Raw genomic sequence first — 17,297 nt, 5'->3', positions numbered from 1 at the left:
TGTTTAGTGTAAACTCTTGCATCTGTAAAACAATAAATCAAATACAAAACTTGTAGGTGCTTAGTGAATACATTCGATTGCAGGTGTCTCCACAAACACATAGATTTGTATGCCACGTTGTGTATTGGTTGTATTTGCACTTTCTGGCAGTTTTGTTTACAATGAGATCGTTTCAATTTTCGTAATGTAACACGGTTAGTCAATAACAACACTTACACTTTTAGCAGCAGACAGTGTTCACTGTTTCGACCTGCAATGTCTCACTGATTTTGTTAATAGCCATTTTGTCATAACTTACAGGAAAATATGTTATGACGGAGCACACGGTCGCGTTTGAAACAAAGACAGTCATTGCCGAGGGAGCTGATTTGCTGTATCAAGTTTCATGGGCAAACAGCACAAGTTAGTGTTTTAATTTAATAACTACGTTACGGCAGCTATATTTGTTACTGTAGTTTTAAATATAGTTGTGTACAAAAGGGATTTTCTTAGTGTAAAGTACGCCGATTACCCTAGTAATGACCATATATCGTTATGTTTTCTTGAACTAAGCCAAAAATTCAATTCAACCTAATTAAAAAAGTCAATACTTTCTCCATGTGTTTTAGACGTCTATTTTCGGTCACTTAAATTCGGCACACCACCTCAATCAGTGCTTGACGAAGGATGGCTACTGTGTGGACAAAATCCAATCCGAAACCCAGTACTTCGGGTTGTGAGGTATGTTTACTGTTACTTTACAAGCCACCCTAATGAGAAAAAATAGAAATCGCAGTAAAAAAGTTTTGTCACGGTTTTATTGTTAAACATATGTTTTGAGGTCAAGCATTGATTGTTTGGAATTTTATGATTTGTACGTTCAAACATTTGGTCAACTCATTTATTAATGTTCCAACTTGATTTTAAAATGCAGATTGATTCTGAATTGCATGCAGATTGATTCTGAAAAGCAGTAATGTAACAACTTTTAGTTCATTTCGCGAGTTCACATATATTTAATGTCATGCAACCGTTTTTGGCTTTTTTGGTAGGAAAACAAAAGGATGGGCCGTTGCGAATCCAACCGGCTTTGAGTTGATTTCCGCAATGACAGGTTTTAACATTACCAGCAACCGGGCTCAGTTTGCTACAACTCTGGATATTTGGAGGTAAAGTCTCGTGTATTGAATTCACCTCGTTAATCGTGTGCAATTAGGCTTTGAATGTTCTTGACATATATTTGCGACAACAGAATAACGTCAACAGCAATTACCCTTGTCTGATAGCACGTTTATTGGTTGTAAACCTAGAATCTTATGAAAGCTGCATCTATTGTATGGTTTGGTTTTTCAACATGACAAAAAATAAATCTGACATTTTAAACATGCGATAGACAACGAGTTACATCTACACGAATATATGTTGATGGGCTAAGGTCAATATATGGAACTTTAAATTAACAAAAGTTCCTGGAAAGACCGTCTTGTTTGAGAATCACTTATCAGGTATTTTAATCTAATCGTTTAGAATGATTTGTCCTGACGGGTATTTTGCATTGAGTGACATTACAACAATGAATTCTTCTCGACCGGATGTTCAGCTCTACGCTTGTATCCATGGCGTTTTTCTTACACCAGCTCGAGTTGTTTTTTTGGAGTGAGTGCATGCATTAATGGAAAAGTGTCTTTATTTGTTTTTTGTTATAAATGTTGGCTGATGGAACGTTACTTATTGTGATTTCAAAGTCCCAGGAGTATTTTTTTTCCTTTAACGTTTGAGTAAAAGCATCATAATGGATCATCGTTGGCAAGCCATTGGAAAAAATGTAACAGTACCTACTGTAAAAGCAAAAATCTTACAACGTAATGTTTGCAGCAAATTCGGAGACACGTCTTTTTATGCTGTTGGTTCTAACTGCTTTGTAGACCTGACAAATTTCTTTCTTGCAACCAAAGGGGCAACGAGAAAAGCGTACCGGTTGAAAAGACATAAAGGTAATTTATGCTTGTAGAAAACTTAATCATAAAGCTGTTTGATTTCAAAACGTTGTTGGTTTCCACATATAGTGTCAATTTTTTTAACATAACGTAAGTGAATTGAAAGTTTCATTTCTTAAAAACTTGCCAAGGGAACTGTTTGTTAAATGATCCACTCTTGTAAACTCAATCATATCGAACACAATAGTACGTAAAAAGTATTTTGTCACATAGAAACAGAATTTAAAACTCCTCGCTGCAAGACGATGATGAGAAATAGCTATCGAGTTTGGAGCAAAGCTGTCACTCGCCACGAATCGCAGCGAAGCGAACGAACAAAATACGTCGAAAACGAAAAGGAAAAGCAACGCCTTGCTGCCCTCAAAGCAGACTCTTATAGCAACTCTTACAACTACGATGCAATGGGATACGGGGTCGCAAGCTCCTTGGCTGGCAGTGACATGTTTGGACAAGGAAGTATGTATGGAATGCAAGGACAAGGCTTGAGTGGTGGAATGGGTGGACAAGCGCAAGTAGGTGGCATGAGTGGACAAGCACTGGGAGGTGGCATGAGTGGACAAGCTCAAGGAGGTGGCATAAGTGGACAAGCTCAGGGAGGTGGTATGACTGGACAAGCCCAGGGAGGTGGCTTGAGCGGACAAGCTCAAGGAGGTGGCATGAGCGGACAAGCTCAGGGAGGTGGCATGAGTGGACAAGCTCAAGGAGGTGGCATAAGTGGACAAGCTCAGGGAGGTGGCTTGAGCGGACAAGCTCAAGGAGGTGGCATGAGCGGACAAGCTCAAGGAGGTGGCATGATTGGACAAGCTCAGGGAGGTGGCATGAGCGGACAAGCGCAGGGAGGTGGCATGAGTGGACAAGCTCAAAGAGGTGGCATGAGCGGACAAGCTCAAAGAGGTGGCATAACAAGACAAGCTCAGGGAGGTGGCATAAGTGGACAAGCTCAGGGCGGTGGCATGAGCGGACAAGCTCAGAGAGGTGGTATGAGTGGACAAGCTCAGGGAGGTGGCATGAGTGGACAAGCTCTGGGAGGTGGTATGAGCGGACAAACTCAGGGAGGTGGCATGAGTGGACAAGCTCAAGGAGGTGGCATGAGTGGACAAGCTCAAGGAGGTGGCATGAGCGGACAAGCTCAGGGAGGTGGTATGAGTGGACAAGCTCAGGGAGGTGGCATAACAAGACAAACTCAGGGAGGTGGCATGAGTGGACAAGCTCTGGGAGGTGGCATGAGTGGACAAGCTCAAGGAGGTGGCATGAGCGGACAAGCTCAAGGAGGTGGCATGAGTGGACAAGCTCAAGGAGGTGGCATGAGTGGACAAGCTCAGGGAGGTGGCATGAGTGGGAATATCACACAAAGTGCAAATGTATTCGGATTGTCCACAAAATCTCGGGTAAACTCCACAATTGAATCAGCTGTCCAAAATGCAAGTAAAGGCTTCCAAAATTTAAATGCATCTCATAGCTCGGTGGTGGCAGCTGCGGGAAAACAATTCAGAATGGAAAATCGGTCATCATTGTTTCAACATAATACCACAAACCCTTTGGAACATCAATCACCTGTGTTATCCACAAGTGGCAACATGTCCAGTATAAATCTGTCATCAAAAGTAAACTTTTTCAACATAACTGGATGGAACTTTTCGAGTGTAGGAATGCAAGGACAAACTCTAGGAGATGGATTGCCATGGCAAACTCAAGGAGGTTGGATGCGTGGACAGGCTCAAAGAAGTGGCATGAGTGGACAAGCTCAAGGAGGTGGCATGAGTGGACAAGCTCAGGGTGGTGGCATGAGCGGACAAGCTCAGGGAGGTGGTATGAGGGGACAAGCTCAGGGAGGTGGAATGAGTGGACAAGCACTGGGAGGCGGCATGAGTGGACATGCTCAAAGAGGTGCCATGAGTGGACAAGCTCAAGGAGGTGGCATGAGTGGACAAGCCCAAAGAGGTGACATGAGTGGACAAAATCAAGGAGGTGACATAAGTGGACAAGCTCAAGGAGGTGGAATGAGTGGGCAAGTTCTAGGAGTTGGCATGAGAGGACAAGCTCAAGGAGGTGGCATGAGTGGACAAGCTCAAGGAGGTGGCATGAGTGGACAAGCACTGGGAGGTGGCATGAGCGGACAAGCTCTGGGAGGTGGAATGAGTGGACAAGCGCTGGGAGGTGGCATGAGCAAACAAGCTCAAGGAGGTGGCATGAGTGGACAAGCTCAAGGAGGTGGAATGAGTGGACAAGTTCTAGGAGCCCAACTTACGAATATCACAGGAAACATTCAAGTGAGGAATACTTCACGTGCCTTTGAAAATCAAGCTTTGAAAAACACTTCATCATTTAGAGCAAAAACACCCGCAGAAAACAACGTTTTGGATCGATCGTCTAGATACAATTTTTTTAACTTAACTAAACGGAATGGTACAGTAGGAAAAATGCCTGCAAGTGTTGCAAAACCTTCACAACGATTGTTGCAAGCACTAACATCGCGCAATCGCACTATATCGAGGTTAAGTCCCTCGAGGAATATCAGTTTCCGGTACTTTCCCAGCAAACCTTCATTCAGAAATAGGAACACCAGCACAAGTCAAAGGCTACACAGTCATTCTAGCAGAAGAAACTATTCAGTATCCACAGCAAGTAGAAACACTCATCCAGGATCCAGACTAAGGCCATCTGCACCCACAAGAACATTTACAGGTTCCGCACATAGTTCCCACTCAAGTCATTCCTCGCATGGCATACGTAGAATAGGCTCGAGTCACAGCACAACGGGTTCAACAAGACCAAGGCCTCACAATCATCTGCAGCGCCCAACTTCAGGCCAGTCTTCCCGAACAGATTCAACAACGCTCCCAGCTAGTGCTGCGCGAAATTTCGTTCGAATAACCTTGCCAACAAGTAAGTTCTGCACCAAGGCAGAAATACACTTACTACGTAATTTTAGTTTGAAAATTTTGAGTTTCAGTATCATATTTCTAAAAACCTTACTACATTGTTTATTTGAATTAATTTGGCATAACGCGCCGAATCTGCTTAAAACGCAATTTATAAAACAAACCTGGTTTCTCGAAATGTTTAAAACAAACTTGACGAATATTTTGCAAAACAATTTATTAGCCGTTACTTATTTAAAACTACGATTTTAGTCTTTTAAAGTTTTCAATTTAAAATGTACTGTATGTTTTGTTACACGTTTTAGCACTGGGTGAAGCAATCAAAGACTGGGGATGCTACATGGGAATATCAGATTTCGTTCTTCTCACGAACGATGTGATCACGGACTTTCTGGGTGATTTGAAATACCATTGCGAGGTGAAACAATATACCTACAAATAGGCTTAATAAGTTGCAGCAATGCTCGCTTTTGCAATTAAAGAGTTTACCTTTACAACGTAACCTTACTGCTGTCACCAAACACATAGGTTTAATATTTAAAAGTAAACGGAACGTTACATTTTTTTGTTGCGTACAATTTTATTATATGTGTGCCTTTGTGTACGAAAACACTTTTTTGGGCAGCAGTAGGTAATATCAAACACTAGGCACATAGCAGAAGCTAGTATTTGCTCCCAATTAAATCATGAACTCAATACCTCGACCTCCACTTATATTCTAGCAAATATATTCTAGCGTCTGTAATTTATATAATATTTGAACACCTCATAACTTTTTCTTTTTTACATCGGCTGGTAATTGTTCGATATGTTAAAGCCATTTCTTTTGAGTTATTCCTATTCAAATAGCTTACAATACCATATTGTTCATACACTCTGAAGTGTCTGGATTCAGTACAATAACTTTTATCGACTACAATATACAGAAAGACTGCAAGAGCAAGAAGAGCTGCTTGGCGTGGAGTTTCTTTCCAGATTTCCTAAACCCTTACAGGAAAGCCCGATGTTACCACACTTCAACTCAAACTGCATTGGATTCAGTTAATCTCACTTACGTGCCTGGAGCATACACTGGTTTCATGAAATGCGACAAAGGTTCGACTCTTGTTTGTCTTTCAGACAAGTCCATGTTACGGACTAAAAGTTACAAAATCTCTCAAACTGTCAAAACATTTAAAAGGCCATTGAACGTAGTATTTTTCATTTTTTTGTGTTTGGTTTAATTTGTGCAAATACAATTTCACACAAACTAAAACACAAAATTCGGTGCCTCTGGCCAATTACTTTACGTATTTCGTTTACTGTGCAATAACACCCAATTTCTGTAAATTCTTACAACAAGTTAATGTTGCAAGCTTATACGCTTTTCGTCAGGTTACATCGGTTGTTTCACGGACAACCGGGCCCGACCAGATTTGCCCAAAATCCGACTAATAAGGAATGCCGACTTTTCAAGTTGTCTAAGAGTTTGCCAAGCCTACACCTACGCTGGTTTACAGGTTAGTATAAAAAAATTTCCATCAGTATTAGTTGTCACAAAATTTGTATGTATGAGAGTCTTGCTGTAAATTTCCACCCAAAACGCACTTAGATTTCAAAATAAATACCTAAGCATCAGACCAGGACTTAAACATGCCCCAGACAGTCTAGTTTAGTAGTGTTGCTATTGCTTAAGCAACTTATTAAAATCGGTTACATATCCTGTGTCGTTGTTGTTTTGTTTTGTTTTACTGTTTTATACCTTGCATGTATGTCAGACATTTGAAATTTGCGAATATTAGAGTAAAAAGTATTACCTCGACCTCCTAAACAACACCTTAAAAGTTTCATACTTATTTAAGGCCAGTAGTTCTAAACTCACTAGTCAGTCCAAGCACCCCCTGTTGTATTCTCCGCTAATATTCCAATCCCAAACCCTAAGATTCAGTATTTTCCCAAGAAACATGCATGAGCTGCACCGTGGCTAAAAACCACTGTTCTAGAGTCTTGACCTAACGCAAATAGGGCAATTAAAAGCATTGTTCTTGTACTAACCGCTTTGTTCCCTATCACCAAAGAACCACCGTGAGTGTCGGTGCGGAAACAGTTTCGGAAATTACAATCAAAGTGCCACAAATGGGTCAGAATGCGACCGGGCATGTGAGAAAACGCCGTCAAACAACTGTGGAGGTTTTTCTGCCAATTCTGTTTACAGAACAGGCAACAGTCGGCAAGATAAAATGTGCATCATGGGGAGATTTTATCTGGGTGGAAACCATTCAAGTCTTGTTTCTAGAGGTGATCTAAAGATTTGAATTAAAAAATAAAACTACACATAGCTTAGAGAAAAAGGTTTGAACTAACGTTTAAATAAACTGTAATGTAAAAAATAATAGAAACATAAGTCACCTTGGTTAAAATGTGTCGTTTTAAATTTGATTCCTTATGACCAAAAACGTATTTGCAACTAAGAACAAAATTGTTAGAAAATCGAAAATTTGAACGTCGTTATACTTTGCGTAAAACGTAGTCAACTTTTTAACATTTAGTCAAAAAATCAAAAACAAAACGTTTGATTCACAATTTGACTTAAATAGACAAATTTGTTCTGAATTAGTTATGTGGCTTGTGTATCTGTTATCTACTGTATTTTGGTAAGCTTATTTTGCAACATCTTTGCTGGCAATTTGATTACTTACAGAGGAAAGTGTTAAGCGGTGTGCGGCGATGGCACGATTGTGGCGTCTGAAAGATTGCGTTATGTGGTCACACAACGGGACTCACTGTAAACTCATATACAAGTCGTGGATGCTACTCGACTCCGTACAAAACCAGACCTTTGTTGTTGGAGAACGAACCTACACAGGCTTCTCCGATTGCAGCATGAAAAATGGATTACGTGGAGGCACAGGTGTAAATAGGAACGAAATAAGTTATAACCAGTGGCGGGATTCAAATTTTTTGTCAGCCGGTTCTATCACAAAAGTCATGTTTTTCAGCCGGTTCATTGACAGTAACCACTAACCAGTAATGGTAACCGGTTCACTAAAAGTAAAATTTCGTGAGACGGTTTTATAGAACCGGTGCGAACCGGCTGAATTTTACCACTGGTTAAAACATACTACAGAAATCAGCTTGTGTAACAGGGATCGAACGGATCTGTATTCAATTATTAAATATACAAATTATTTGGGAAGAGCGGCAGATGATCAGCGCCAGTTAAACTTTTAAAATTCAATTTCAATAAGACAGAAATTGACAATGTCTTCTAAATGGGTAAAATGGATATTTCTGTTTGGTAAATAAAAGATTTCACTGACTTTGATTTTTTGCTTGAGTATTTTTGTATGAGAACGAAATATTGTCACCGATTGCAAGGTTTTAGAGATAAATTTTAAAACGGGATTGTATGTTTGAAAAAAAAGCTTTTAATTCTTTTGCGTTTTGTCCTGAGTGTGTTGCTACACCTACACCCTCCCACTCAATTTCTGTGCCATAAAAATATTGTTTTAGGCATGCCATTGTACACATAGCTATTATGAAAAGATGAACATAATTTATGTTTTTTATTAATAAACATGTGGAAATAATAGTGAATGAATTACAACAACATTCATTCAATAGTGTATTTTTGACATTTAAGTGTTGTTTACATTTGCTACTAATATTTTACACATATTTCTAAAACATTCTTTGTGCAGATGGAATCTACCAACATACGACAAGCAACACTGCAGGTCTGTCCTAAATAATAAAAAATATTAAAAAATGTTTATTTACTTTTTGTGTCTAAGTAGTAAGTACTAACGTTAAGACAATTAGTTAATTATAGTGAGATAAACAAGAGCATCAAGTTTTTTAGTGTTTTGAGTTTTTTGAGCAACTTTCCAAAACTTTTAAGGTACGGTTTACCGATTGGCGTTTGAAAACAAAACGGTAAAGGATGCCTCCATCTTCTCCACACAACCTGCTACTGGTCCAACACAATTGACCACGTGGTCTGCCGACGACCGTTACCATAGCGACAGCTGGAGACTTCTTGGAACTCCGATATCAGGTCCATCATCAAGCATTACATCAGAACTTGCAAGGTGATTAAGAAATTTAAACGCCTGTAATATTTTGGATAGTTTAATAGTTATTGTAAAATATGGTGCGTGTTTCGGACAATGGTAAACTCTCTAGGTCAGGTGTGTCAAACGCAAACAACTTTGAGGGCCAAAAACAAACTTTTAAGTAAGTCGAGGGCCGCACTATCGAAGCATTGGTTGGAGCTATAATGGTGGAGCATAGCCGCCCTGTCGTTGGAAACCGAAAGGTCGCATGCATTCCAGGTTGACCTGTGTGCATTCCAACGTGTGGAAAACTTGTTCTTTGTTTGGCCCACGTAGTTTTGTTGGCATAGAATACAAGTAGCAACGTAAATACCGTAATTCCGACAGTTTAGGTTCTGCCGCAGTTTGAACACTTTGTTGTTAGTTTTGAATCTCTGCGTCGGAAACAACATCGAACTATGGTCTTTATAATTTCCGCATAGAGCGCAAGCTCCACATGGCTTTGAAGAACCTTCCCCTGTGTTTACATGGGCGAGAGAAATTCGCCGGTGGCTTGTCAGGAACCCGCCAAGGGTTAGGGGTCGTTTGTACACCACTTTAGCCTCCGACTTTAGTTCTTTTTCGGTCTTTATCAAGTGGGGAAAGGCTGTAGCCCAGGCCACGCTTTGTGGGTTGTTCTCAGGGCAAACACGTTCCAGCGTTCGTTCGGTCCATTTAGCGGCTAGATTAATTACATCATTCGTCATGGATTTGGGAAAGTCAGACTTAAGACACTTTTTTTTTCAGACTGCGTAAGTAGTCTGAGGAACGTTCGTTAAGTCGTCTTAAGCGTACTGCCTCCGAATGTACGATTGACTTAAAGACATGCGAAGGGTGGTGTGACAGACCATTCAAGTACAGTCGATTTTTTGCAGTGGGTTTTTGATAATCTTGGGTATAAAAACCTGGTCTTTCATTACTGGCCACATGTTGTACGTCCAGGAATTCTAATTGTGTACCTGCGCATGTAGTGTCCAGACTGCGAAAAGTCAATAAAAGACCTTTTGATTCAAAAGTTCGCAATAGGTGCGATTTTACGCAGTCCGTGCTTCTTTTCCCAAACGATAACCAAATTATATCGTCTATAAATCTCTTGAATAGAGCAGTTCGAGAAAGCACTAAACGCTCCTGGTCTTTGATGATATAGTGAACTGCAATATTCGCAATTGAGACTGAGTGGTTATCCCCAGTGACGATTCCTTTCAGTTGTTTGTAGAAACCGTCTTGGTACTGAGTGACAATACTTTCGATCGTAAACATAGTGAGATTAGTCAAGGTTTTGCGGATTGAAGCATTAAAGCTGGAGTGGTGTTGCAAGCGATGAACTAAAGCTTGTTCAACCAGATTGCGGTCAAGGTTGGAATAAAGGCTGGTTACGTCTGCCGCTACCAGGAAAAGTGTTTTACCCACTTTGGGTGTATGACTTACTTTCCATTGCTCAAGTTGTTGCAAATAGTCCTTGCTGTCTCTACAGTACTCATTAACACCTGATTGGCAGTAGCGAATGCTGATGGGCTTCAATAAATGCTCCAAGAAGGCCGTCACTCTTGATGTGGTGATATTGCCTGCGGATTACAAAAGTCTGACTGGGATGTCGAGGATACTTGTGGCGTGGAGGGTGTTTGGTTCAAGTTTGTGTGTTTTGAAAAGTGGGTAAGCATAAGCTGGCTGCGATCCAGCAAAGAACTTTGCTTGCGCGCCGTGCACATGGTGGTAAATTCCACGAAAGTTCTTCAGACCAACAGTTCTGAGCAGCATGTCATCGTCGATTACTCCCGAAGAATGTAGAGAAGACATGAAAGAATCGCATTTTTGTCGGATGTCACTCAGACATTTGTCGATGTTATCGGTAGTAATTTCTAACTTCTGAAAGCTGCTAAGCTCACGATGCATTACTGTGTTGTAGTCGTCAAAATTTAAAATCACAGTTTTCCCATCTTTATCGGACCGGCAAATTACAATAACTTTGTCTTTGACCAATTGTTTAAGTTTCCTCAAACTCTGTCGCATGGAGTAGTCCAAGTTGTTGTATAAAAAATACAGCGCACCTGCTCCACGTATGTCGTTGACAGCGCACCTGCTCCACGTATGTCGTTGACAGCGCACCTGCTCCACGTATGTCGTTGTTTGCTCATTCAGTTCGTCTGGTTGTGGTCGAGAAAACTTGGGAAGTTTTAATTTATCCGGTATTTTGTAAGGCCTGTACTCACTGTCACCAAGTATGTAGTTCCATTCAATGCGTCTAATATGTGATTGGGCATTGTGCCACTCCGAGTTTTCCACTTGTTCTGTCCATTTTGGTGTGGGAACATAATTTGGCCCTTTGACCAGCAGTATTTTATCCGTATCAGTAAGAATGACATGGACTTGCTGAAAATGATGTCCCAGGCCCGTAGTAGTAAGTCCTGGTGTCGATCGTGCGCGGTATCGCGCCGTATCTTTTTTGTTTTTTCTTTTCTTTTTTTCAAGACTACACAGGTGAAAACGCCTGCGAACAATTTCTTGTTTTTTTTCTTAGCCATTGAAATTTCTCTCTGTACCTTTGTATTAGTAGGCGCGTTGTTATGTTGGTTGGTTCATCTGAGAGGTGTGTTGCGTTGCTGAGGCGGTTTGTGTTTTTCCGTTCTTTATTGACCTCATCCAATTGTTGTTTAATACGTCTCACTTGTTGCAAAAGTAGTAGATCAAAATCTATTCCTTTTTTGTTGTTGGAATGCAAAAGGACGTGGTGTTTCACGCACTCTTTTAAGAATGCGAACTTTATATTCTTTTTTACTTTCCTGCTTATGTTTGCATGCAAACAATCGTGGTATTCAGTGATAACTGTTTCCATATTGAGAATATAGATGTACTAATACAGAAATCGTCCTGATCCACGGGTTTAAGTGTGTGCTGAATTTGTCAGCCAAGCAATGTCTATATATGTGACTGGAATCGTCTGTTGAGCACCCGTGGATCAGGACGATTTCTGTATTAGTACATCGATAAAATAACTAAGAAAAACAGGAAGGTACTGGTTCAAAATGATTGGGGGTTAATACGATGTTAACATTTACACACAAAAAAATTAAAAAATATGCTGTATTATTAGTAAAGAATGTTATGTCTTGTTAGGTCAATTCAAGGGCATGGAATAACCCAACCCACAGGGTTTAACCTTATTGGTGAAGACGATGTAAACAGATACTGGAAAATTGAGTGTCCAGCCACTTACGTAGCACTCGGCGACGTAGTGTCCAATATGACGTCTCCGCCTGACGTCAACAATTTTGCTTGTGTCCACGAGGTTTTCGTGTCACGAGGGAGACTTGATCCAAACCCCAAGTGGTAAGTTTCATTTTTAACCTGTTTACAAACAAATGATAAAAGGAAAGAAAATGGTTACTTACACAAGATATCTACAAGATGCACCTATTTAGTACCTAGGGAAATCAATTTATTTAGACACAGGAATAAACATGAGTTAATTTGTGTTGCTCAGTGGTCGACAACTTTTTCAACCCCTCGTCTGTTTTGCTTGTAATAATACACTGTGCCAGCAGATTTGAATCTTAATCATAACGCAAATGTATTCTTGTATGTTAACAATATTGCATAATATCATGGTAACAATTTGTGCCTGGGACTACCAACTTTTGCTCTTGCTAATTTGCAAGTATTTCTATGGTAAGGTATTGCTGATGGTTTGATTAAATCTATCACAGTTACGTTTTGTGTATCAGCAGAACATGTAACTTTGTATTGTTTTTGTGTTGCTCAGGCAAATTCCAAACAGCGACTTAGAAGTGCGTGAAATATTCTCATCTTACTGTCCTGGTCGCAATCTGTCTTACTTTGCCGTTTTCAACACATCACGTGTCGAACCACGTGTTGTAGCACTAAAACCTGTTGATAGTGAGTAAAAAAAGTTCCAGTTTTAAGTTGTGATAGGAGACCTCAACAAATGTTCTCAGAAATTTTACATTTTCCTCCATTGAGACATTGTCGCTTTCCTATTCAAACAGATAATGAGCTTTATCGGCTAAATTAAATTTATATAACCCATCAATCATAGTGAAAATTTGTAAACTACACATTTCATATGAACTGAGCAAGAGAAAAGTTTATTAAATATGCCTGGCAAAACACTAAACTTTTAATCAGAAAAAATAGTCAGCCAGGCAAATTGTTTCAATTCTTTACCAGAGTTAGCATCTACAGTTTCTTATTTAAACAGAATTAAACTTATGACATTTTCTATGGTGCCATTAACACCGACACCGACATTTTTATTCAGAACTTACGATTCACTGCAAAGAACCCATCACAGTTCCAGCTACACCATCGCCAAAACCTATTCCAGCCCCAAGTCTTGTGCCACCAACACCCCCTGTTATCCACCAAAAGTTTACAGCAGGTATAAAACTATGCTAAATTCAAGGTCTAAATGCTTTACCTGAAACGTTGTCTAACATACGCGAGTTAATGTTTTGTTTCTTTGTTTTTGTTCACTTGTCAGTACATGAAGAGATCATGCACAAAAAACAACGTTTTTGATTTGTAAAATTGTCCACGTTTCATTGCGCCAGTTATATAGTTTTGTATGCCATGAAAACTATAAAATAAAGTAAATGTTTTTTGAGAGGTAGTTTTAGGGCTGTAGATTATTTTTTTGCTAATTTGTCGAAATTTGATTCTATAAAATAATATAACTTTCAGACACTCATTCGGTAAAGTAAAAACTTCTGTATAATATTATCCTATTTGTAGGCAACGCATTAAGGGGATGGGGTTGTTACAATATTCGTGATTCGATTCTAATGGGGACAGAGATCAACGCTACAGCATTGGATGGCAAGATTTATAAGGACTCGTGTATGGTAAGCCTACATGAAAGCAAACTGAAGCCCGAACTATATTTTGTTGTTCTGGACTGAATTGGTATATACAGCTAACACATTTAACCAGTGTGTTGCTGGTTTTAGGACTTAAAAAAGATTTGGTTGTCAAATGAGATCAAAATTGTTGAGATGCCAAGTTGTACAAACTACTTCTATTTTTAAGATACATCAACATTCATTTAGATTTTATTTAAATTAAGAAGTCTCTGTTTTAGTTTCAGCACAGTTGCATTAAAAACCAACTTGAGTAAACGAATAGATGTAAGTTAGTTGCAATATGAAATGCCGAATTATATAAACCACTACGATTTGTAAGATATATCAATATGCATCTAGATTTCTACCGAATTGAAAACTCTTTGTTTTATTCTCAGGAAAGTTGCATTAAAAACTCAGAGTGCGTAGTATGGAGTTTTGTGCCTGCTCTGCTTTCGCCATGGCGGGGAACTCCCTACACGAACGAACGTTGCTATCACGTGCTTAGCAACGACCTAGTGGCAAACCTCACTCTTGCCGATTCTCCCGACGCATTCATGGGGTTCACAAACTGTGAAAGCGGTGAGGGTTTGATTTAAACTTTTGATTTTATGTAATTTGTGTTAATTAGTTCAAAGCTTCGTGTAGGTGTTAGTTTTCACTGAAAGGTGTCTCTCTTTGGAAGTGATTTTTTAAAGTATAGTTTTACACCAACAATGCAATTTTTTGGGGGTGATCACTTTTCAAACTAGTTGCGACTTTTCTTCGCACTGTATGTGCATTGCAACTTCCAAATGTAGTTCTAGCTTGGTGTTACACAACTGCGTTTCAACATCAAGCTTTAAAACATAAAACATGAACATTTAATAATTTTGAAACACGCAGTTTAAGAACCACTGTTCTAAAGGAACCAAGCTGGTTAAAAATGACTGGTAATTTAAATTACCGCTGAAACATTTGTGTAAAGAAAAAGTAACACACTATGAACTTCCTATTCAGGTTACGTGGGTTGTTTTGCGGACACCGCGGGTTTAAGAGATCTGGAAATATCGGGTTCTTACAAAGGAGCCACTATCGACAGTTGCAAGCAGTCATGCAGTGCCAAAGGTGCTGCCTACTTCGGTCTGCAGGTTAGTACATCTTCTCGTAACGACTGACCGTTCACCAAAACGTCGCAAGCATAAATGCGTTTGCGACTGTTGATTGTCCTCGTTAGAGTTTGATTGTAATTAAAAACTGGTATTTGTTAGTTTTAAAATTGAGTGGTATATTCAAAAGTCATGTACTGTATCTTTAAATACACTCAAACAGATTGTAAACTTATTTTATTGCGTTATTTAAATACAATCATGAACAGATGAATGATAAAAATATTCCTAGAACACACAAACAACAGTTCACATACAAACGCATTGAAAGTAAACATCAAGTTAACTTTTCTTCTGTACAGCTAATGCAACGAAACAGACTGAATGCAAGGTTGCGACTTGCCGCATGGTCGAAATCAATCGTACATGACCTGATTCACGTATAAATAAAAGTACAACTATTAAATGCAGAAGTACACGGATGATCTCTACTTTTTAAACCCGTTTTCCGTTTAAAAAGGGAGCTTTCCAAGATTAAATTGACCCTCAAGTATCTTTGGCATTCTAATCACGCATTAATATTGCCTGCGTATAACTCCACGTGTAAAAGTTGTGTTTATCAGCGGTTGAAAACCTTGGCATAAAAAAGGGTGTGGTCAAGTGCATTTTTTAAGTGGCCTAAAATATTGTTTTGTCTTCGTTAGTTCGGACGAGAATGTTGGTGTGGGGAAACGTTTGGAAGTCACGGATGGATGCCCACAGAACAAGCCTGCTCCATGGCATGTACGTCGAATCCTACAGAAGTTTGTGGCAACAACGCAACCAACTCCCTCTACAGAACCGGTATATTTCTCTGCAACATTTCCTTGAGTCGCTTAAAACTCGCTAGTTAACCTGAAAATCCGAAAATTTGATAAAGATTGAAATAACGTATTTGAATAAACTTCACTGAGTAGTAACAGAACCCCACGATGCCAAAACTGTGTTATTTTAAGTCAACAAAAGTCTGCACAGAAATTTTTTAAAAAATAAATAAACTAGCAATCATTTTAACGGATGTTAAATTTGTATAACAAAGTTGACAACATCTGTTACTGGCTTATGGTAAGTTTTATGCTTCAGGATTATTCGGAAACGATTCAATGTTGGTTTTGGGTCAAGTTTCAATGGCTGAACATGTTCTCGAAAATGCTGAAATCATTGAAGGTAAGTTTGTGGAAATTGTTTGAAGGACAAAAACTATAGCACTTCACACAACTTGAAACTACGAGAAAGTCCAAGAAAAATTAGTTGACCACTGTCGCCTCGCAGTTACAGAAATCCAAACTTCAGTGGCATACAGTTACATGACATGGACTTGAAGTGCCTAAGTTTGACATAACACTATTTGCTTTTGCAGAGAAAGCCATATACGATTGCCGTTTCCGTTGCGAATGGGATTGCAAGTTTTGGGCTCACAACGGTTCACATTGTTTCCTTATCAATGAGCAATTAGCGGGCAGTCTGACCCCTAGTGGCAGTTTAAATTTGGCGCCTGCGAATCGATCGTTTGTCGGATTTCCAGATCAGTATCCTCCTGCACGTAAGTTTACGTTTAAAGCATAAATGTGACTTGACCATAGAATCGGAAAATATGTAGTTGCAGTTATTTTATTGCACAGTTATGCCCTTGTGGCAATTTCATCGCTTAGTAATTACACGGCTGTAATGTTGTGAGTTTTGGGTGAAATGTGGGTGTCCCTTTGTGACACACACTAAAGGGTAATTTTATGCTTTGGGCATGGCGTTTTTAATTCAACGTTTTTTAACCCTTACGTAACACTTTAAAAAATACACTTCTTGAGGATCCTCTGCGCCACAAAACATATACTATATCTTTCTCACGTATGGAGAGTTAGTTCTATCACCGATACAACGTCAACGAATCAAATTCAAGAATCTTGAGTAAACAAACGCCTTTGTTTAGCTTTGCTCGCCCTACAGACTCTTGCACTCTTGCCAGCTTATATTACTTGTTCTTGCCAACCTTATTTCGATCTCGTACCACTTGGACGCTCTGTGCTGCCACGCGTATATTGGCCTCGTAAAATAACACTAAAGCACCACAACCAAATTTAATGAGATTTTTGTTTACCTCTCCACCAATTGGTCTACAAAACCAGATAAATAAATGATAAAGTTGTGAATCCAGGTGTTTGTGAAAAAAACGGAAGCTACTCGAGTACCACCTGAAAAACCTTCGCGTACCACTAGTGGTATGCGTACCACAGGTTGGGAACCCCTGCCTTAAACGCAAAGTGAAAGTTGAGGGGAACCATGATTGGAAAACGCTGGTCAAAATTGTTTTATATTTATACAAATCAGTTAAATGAACATAAATGTACTTGGATTGGCCCTGAAGCTCCTATGCACACCAACGATA

The 17,297-nt window shown here is 39.5% G+C and overlaps 1 protein-coding gene across 1 annotated transcript in view; it reads left to right on the top strand.

Annotated features, from left to right (window-relative positions):
* Positions 1-16,104, top strand: part of LOC145229538 (uncharacterized) — a 28,982-nt gene extending 12,878 nt beyond the window's left edge. Inside the window, exons 12-31 of the mRNA XM_080094894.1 lie at positions 301-402; positions 609-720; positions 1,032-1,148; positions 1,855-1,973; positions 2,190-4,862; positions 5,164-5,276; positions 5,785-5,953; positions 6,233-6,357; positions 6,916-7,135; positions 7,539-7,748; positions 8,539-8,574; positions 8,739-8,928; positions 12,046-12,258; positions 12,692-12,825; positions 13,208-13,327; positions 13,681-13,790; positions 14,186-14,369; positions 14,787-14,917; positions 15,580-15,718; positions 15,998-16,104. Of these exons, the coding sequence (XP_079951020.1) occupies positions 301-402; positions 609-720; positions 1,032-1,148; positions 1,855-1,973; positions 2,190-4,862; positions 5,164-5,276; positions 5,785-5,953; positions 6,233-6,357; positions 6,916-7,135; positions 7,539-7,748; positions 8,539-8,574; positions 8,739-8,928; positions 12,046-12,258; positions 12,692-12,825; positions 13,208-13,327; positions 13,681-13,790; positions 14,186-14,369; positions 14,787-14,917; positions 15,580-15,718; positions 15,998-16,104 (5,324 nt within the window). The remainder of the gene's footprint in view (positions 1-300; positions 403-608; positions 721-1,031; positions 1,149-1,854; positions 1,974-2,189; positions 4,863-5,163; positions 5,277-5,784; positions 5,954-6,232; positions 6,358-6,915; positions 7,136-7,538; positions 7,749-8,538; positions 8,575-8,738; positions 8,929-12,045; positions 12,259-12,691; positions 12,826-13,207; positions 13,328-13,680; positions 13,791-14,185; positions 14,370-14,786; positions 14,918-15,579; positions 15,719-15,997) is intronic.
* The last annotated feature ends 1,193 nt before the right edge of the window (positions 16,105-17,297 follow it).

This window comes from Phallusia mammillata, chromosome 5 (genome assembly GCF_965637545.1).
Source record: "Phallusia mammillata chromosome 5, kaPhaMamm4.hap1.1, whole genome shotgun sequence".
Classification (NCBI taxonomy): Eukaryota; Metazoa; Chordata; class Ascidiacea; order Phlebobranchia; family Ascidiidae; genus Phallusia; species Phallusia mammillata.
The sequence above is the reverse complement of the archived record's forward strand: the minus strand, read 5'-3'. Positions and strand labels throughout refer to the sequence as shown.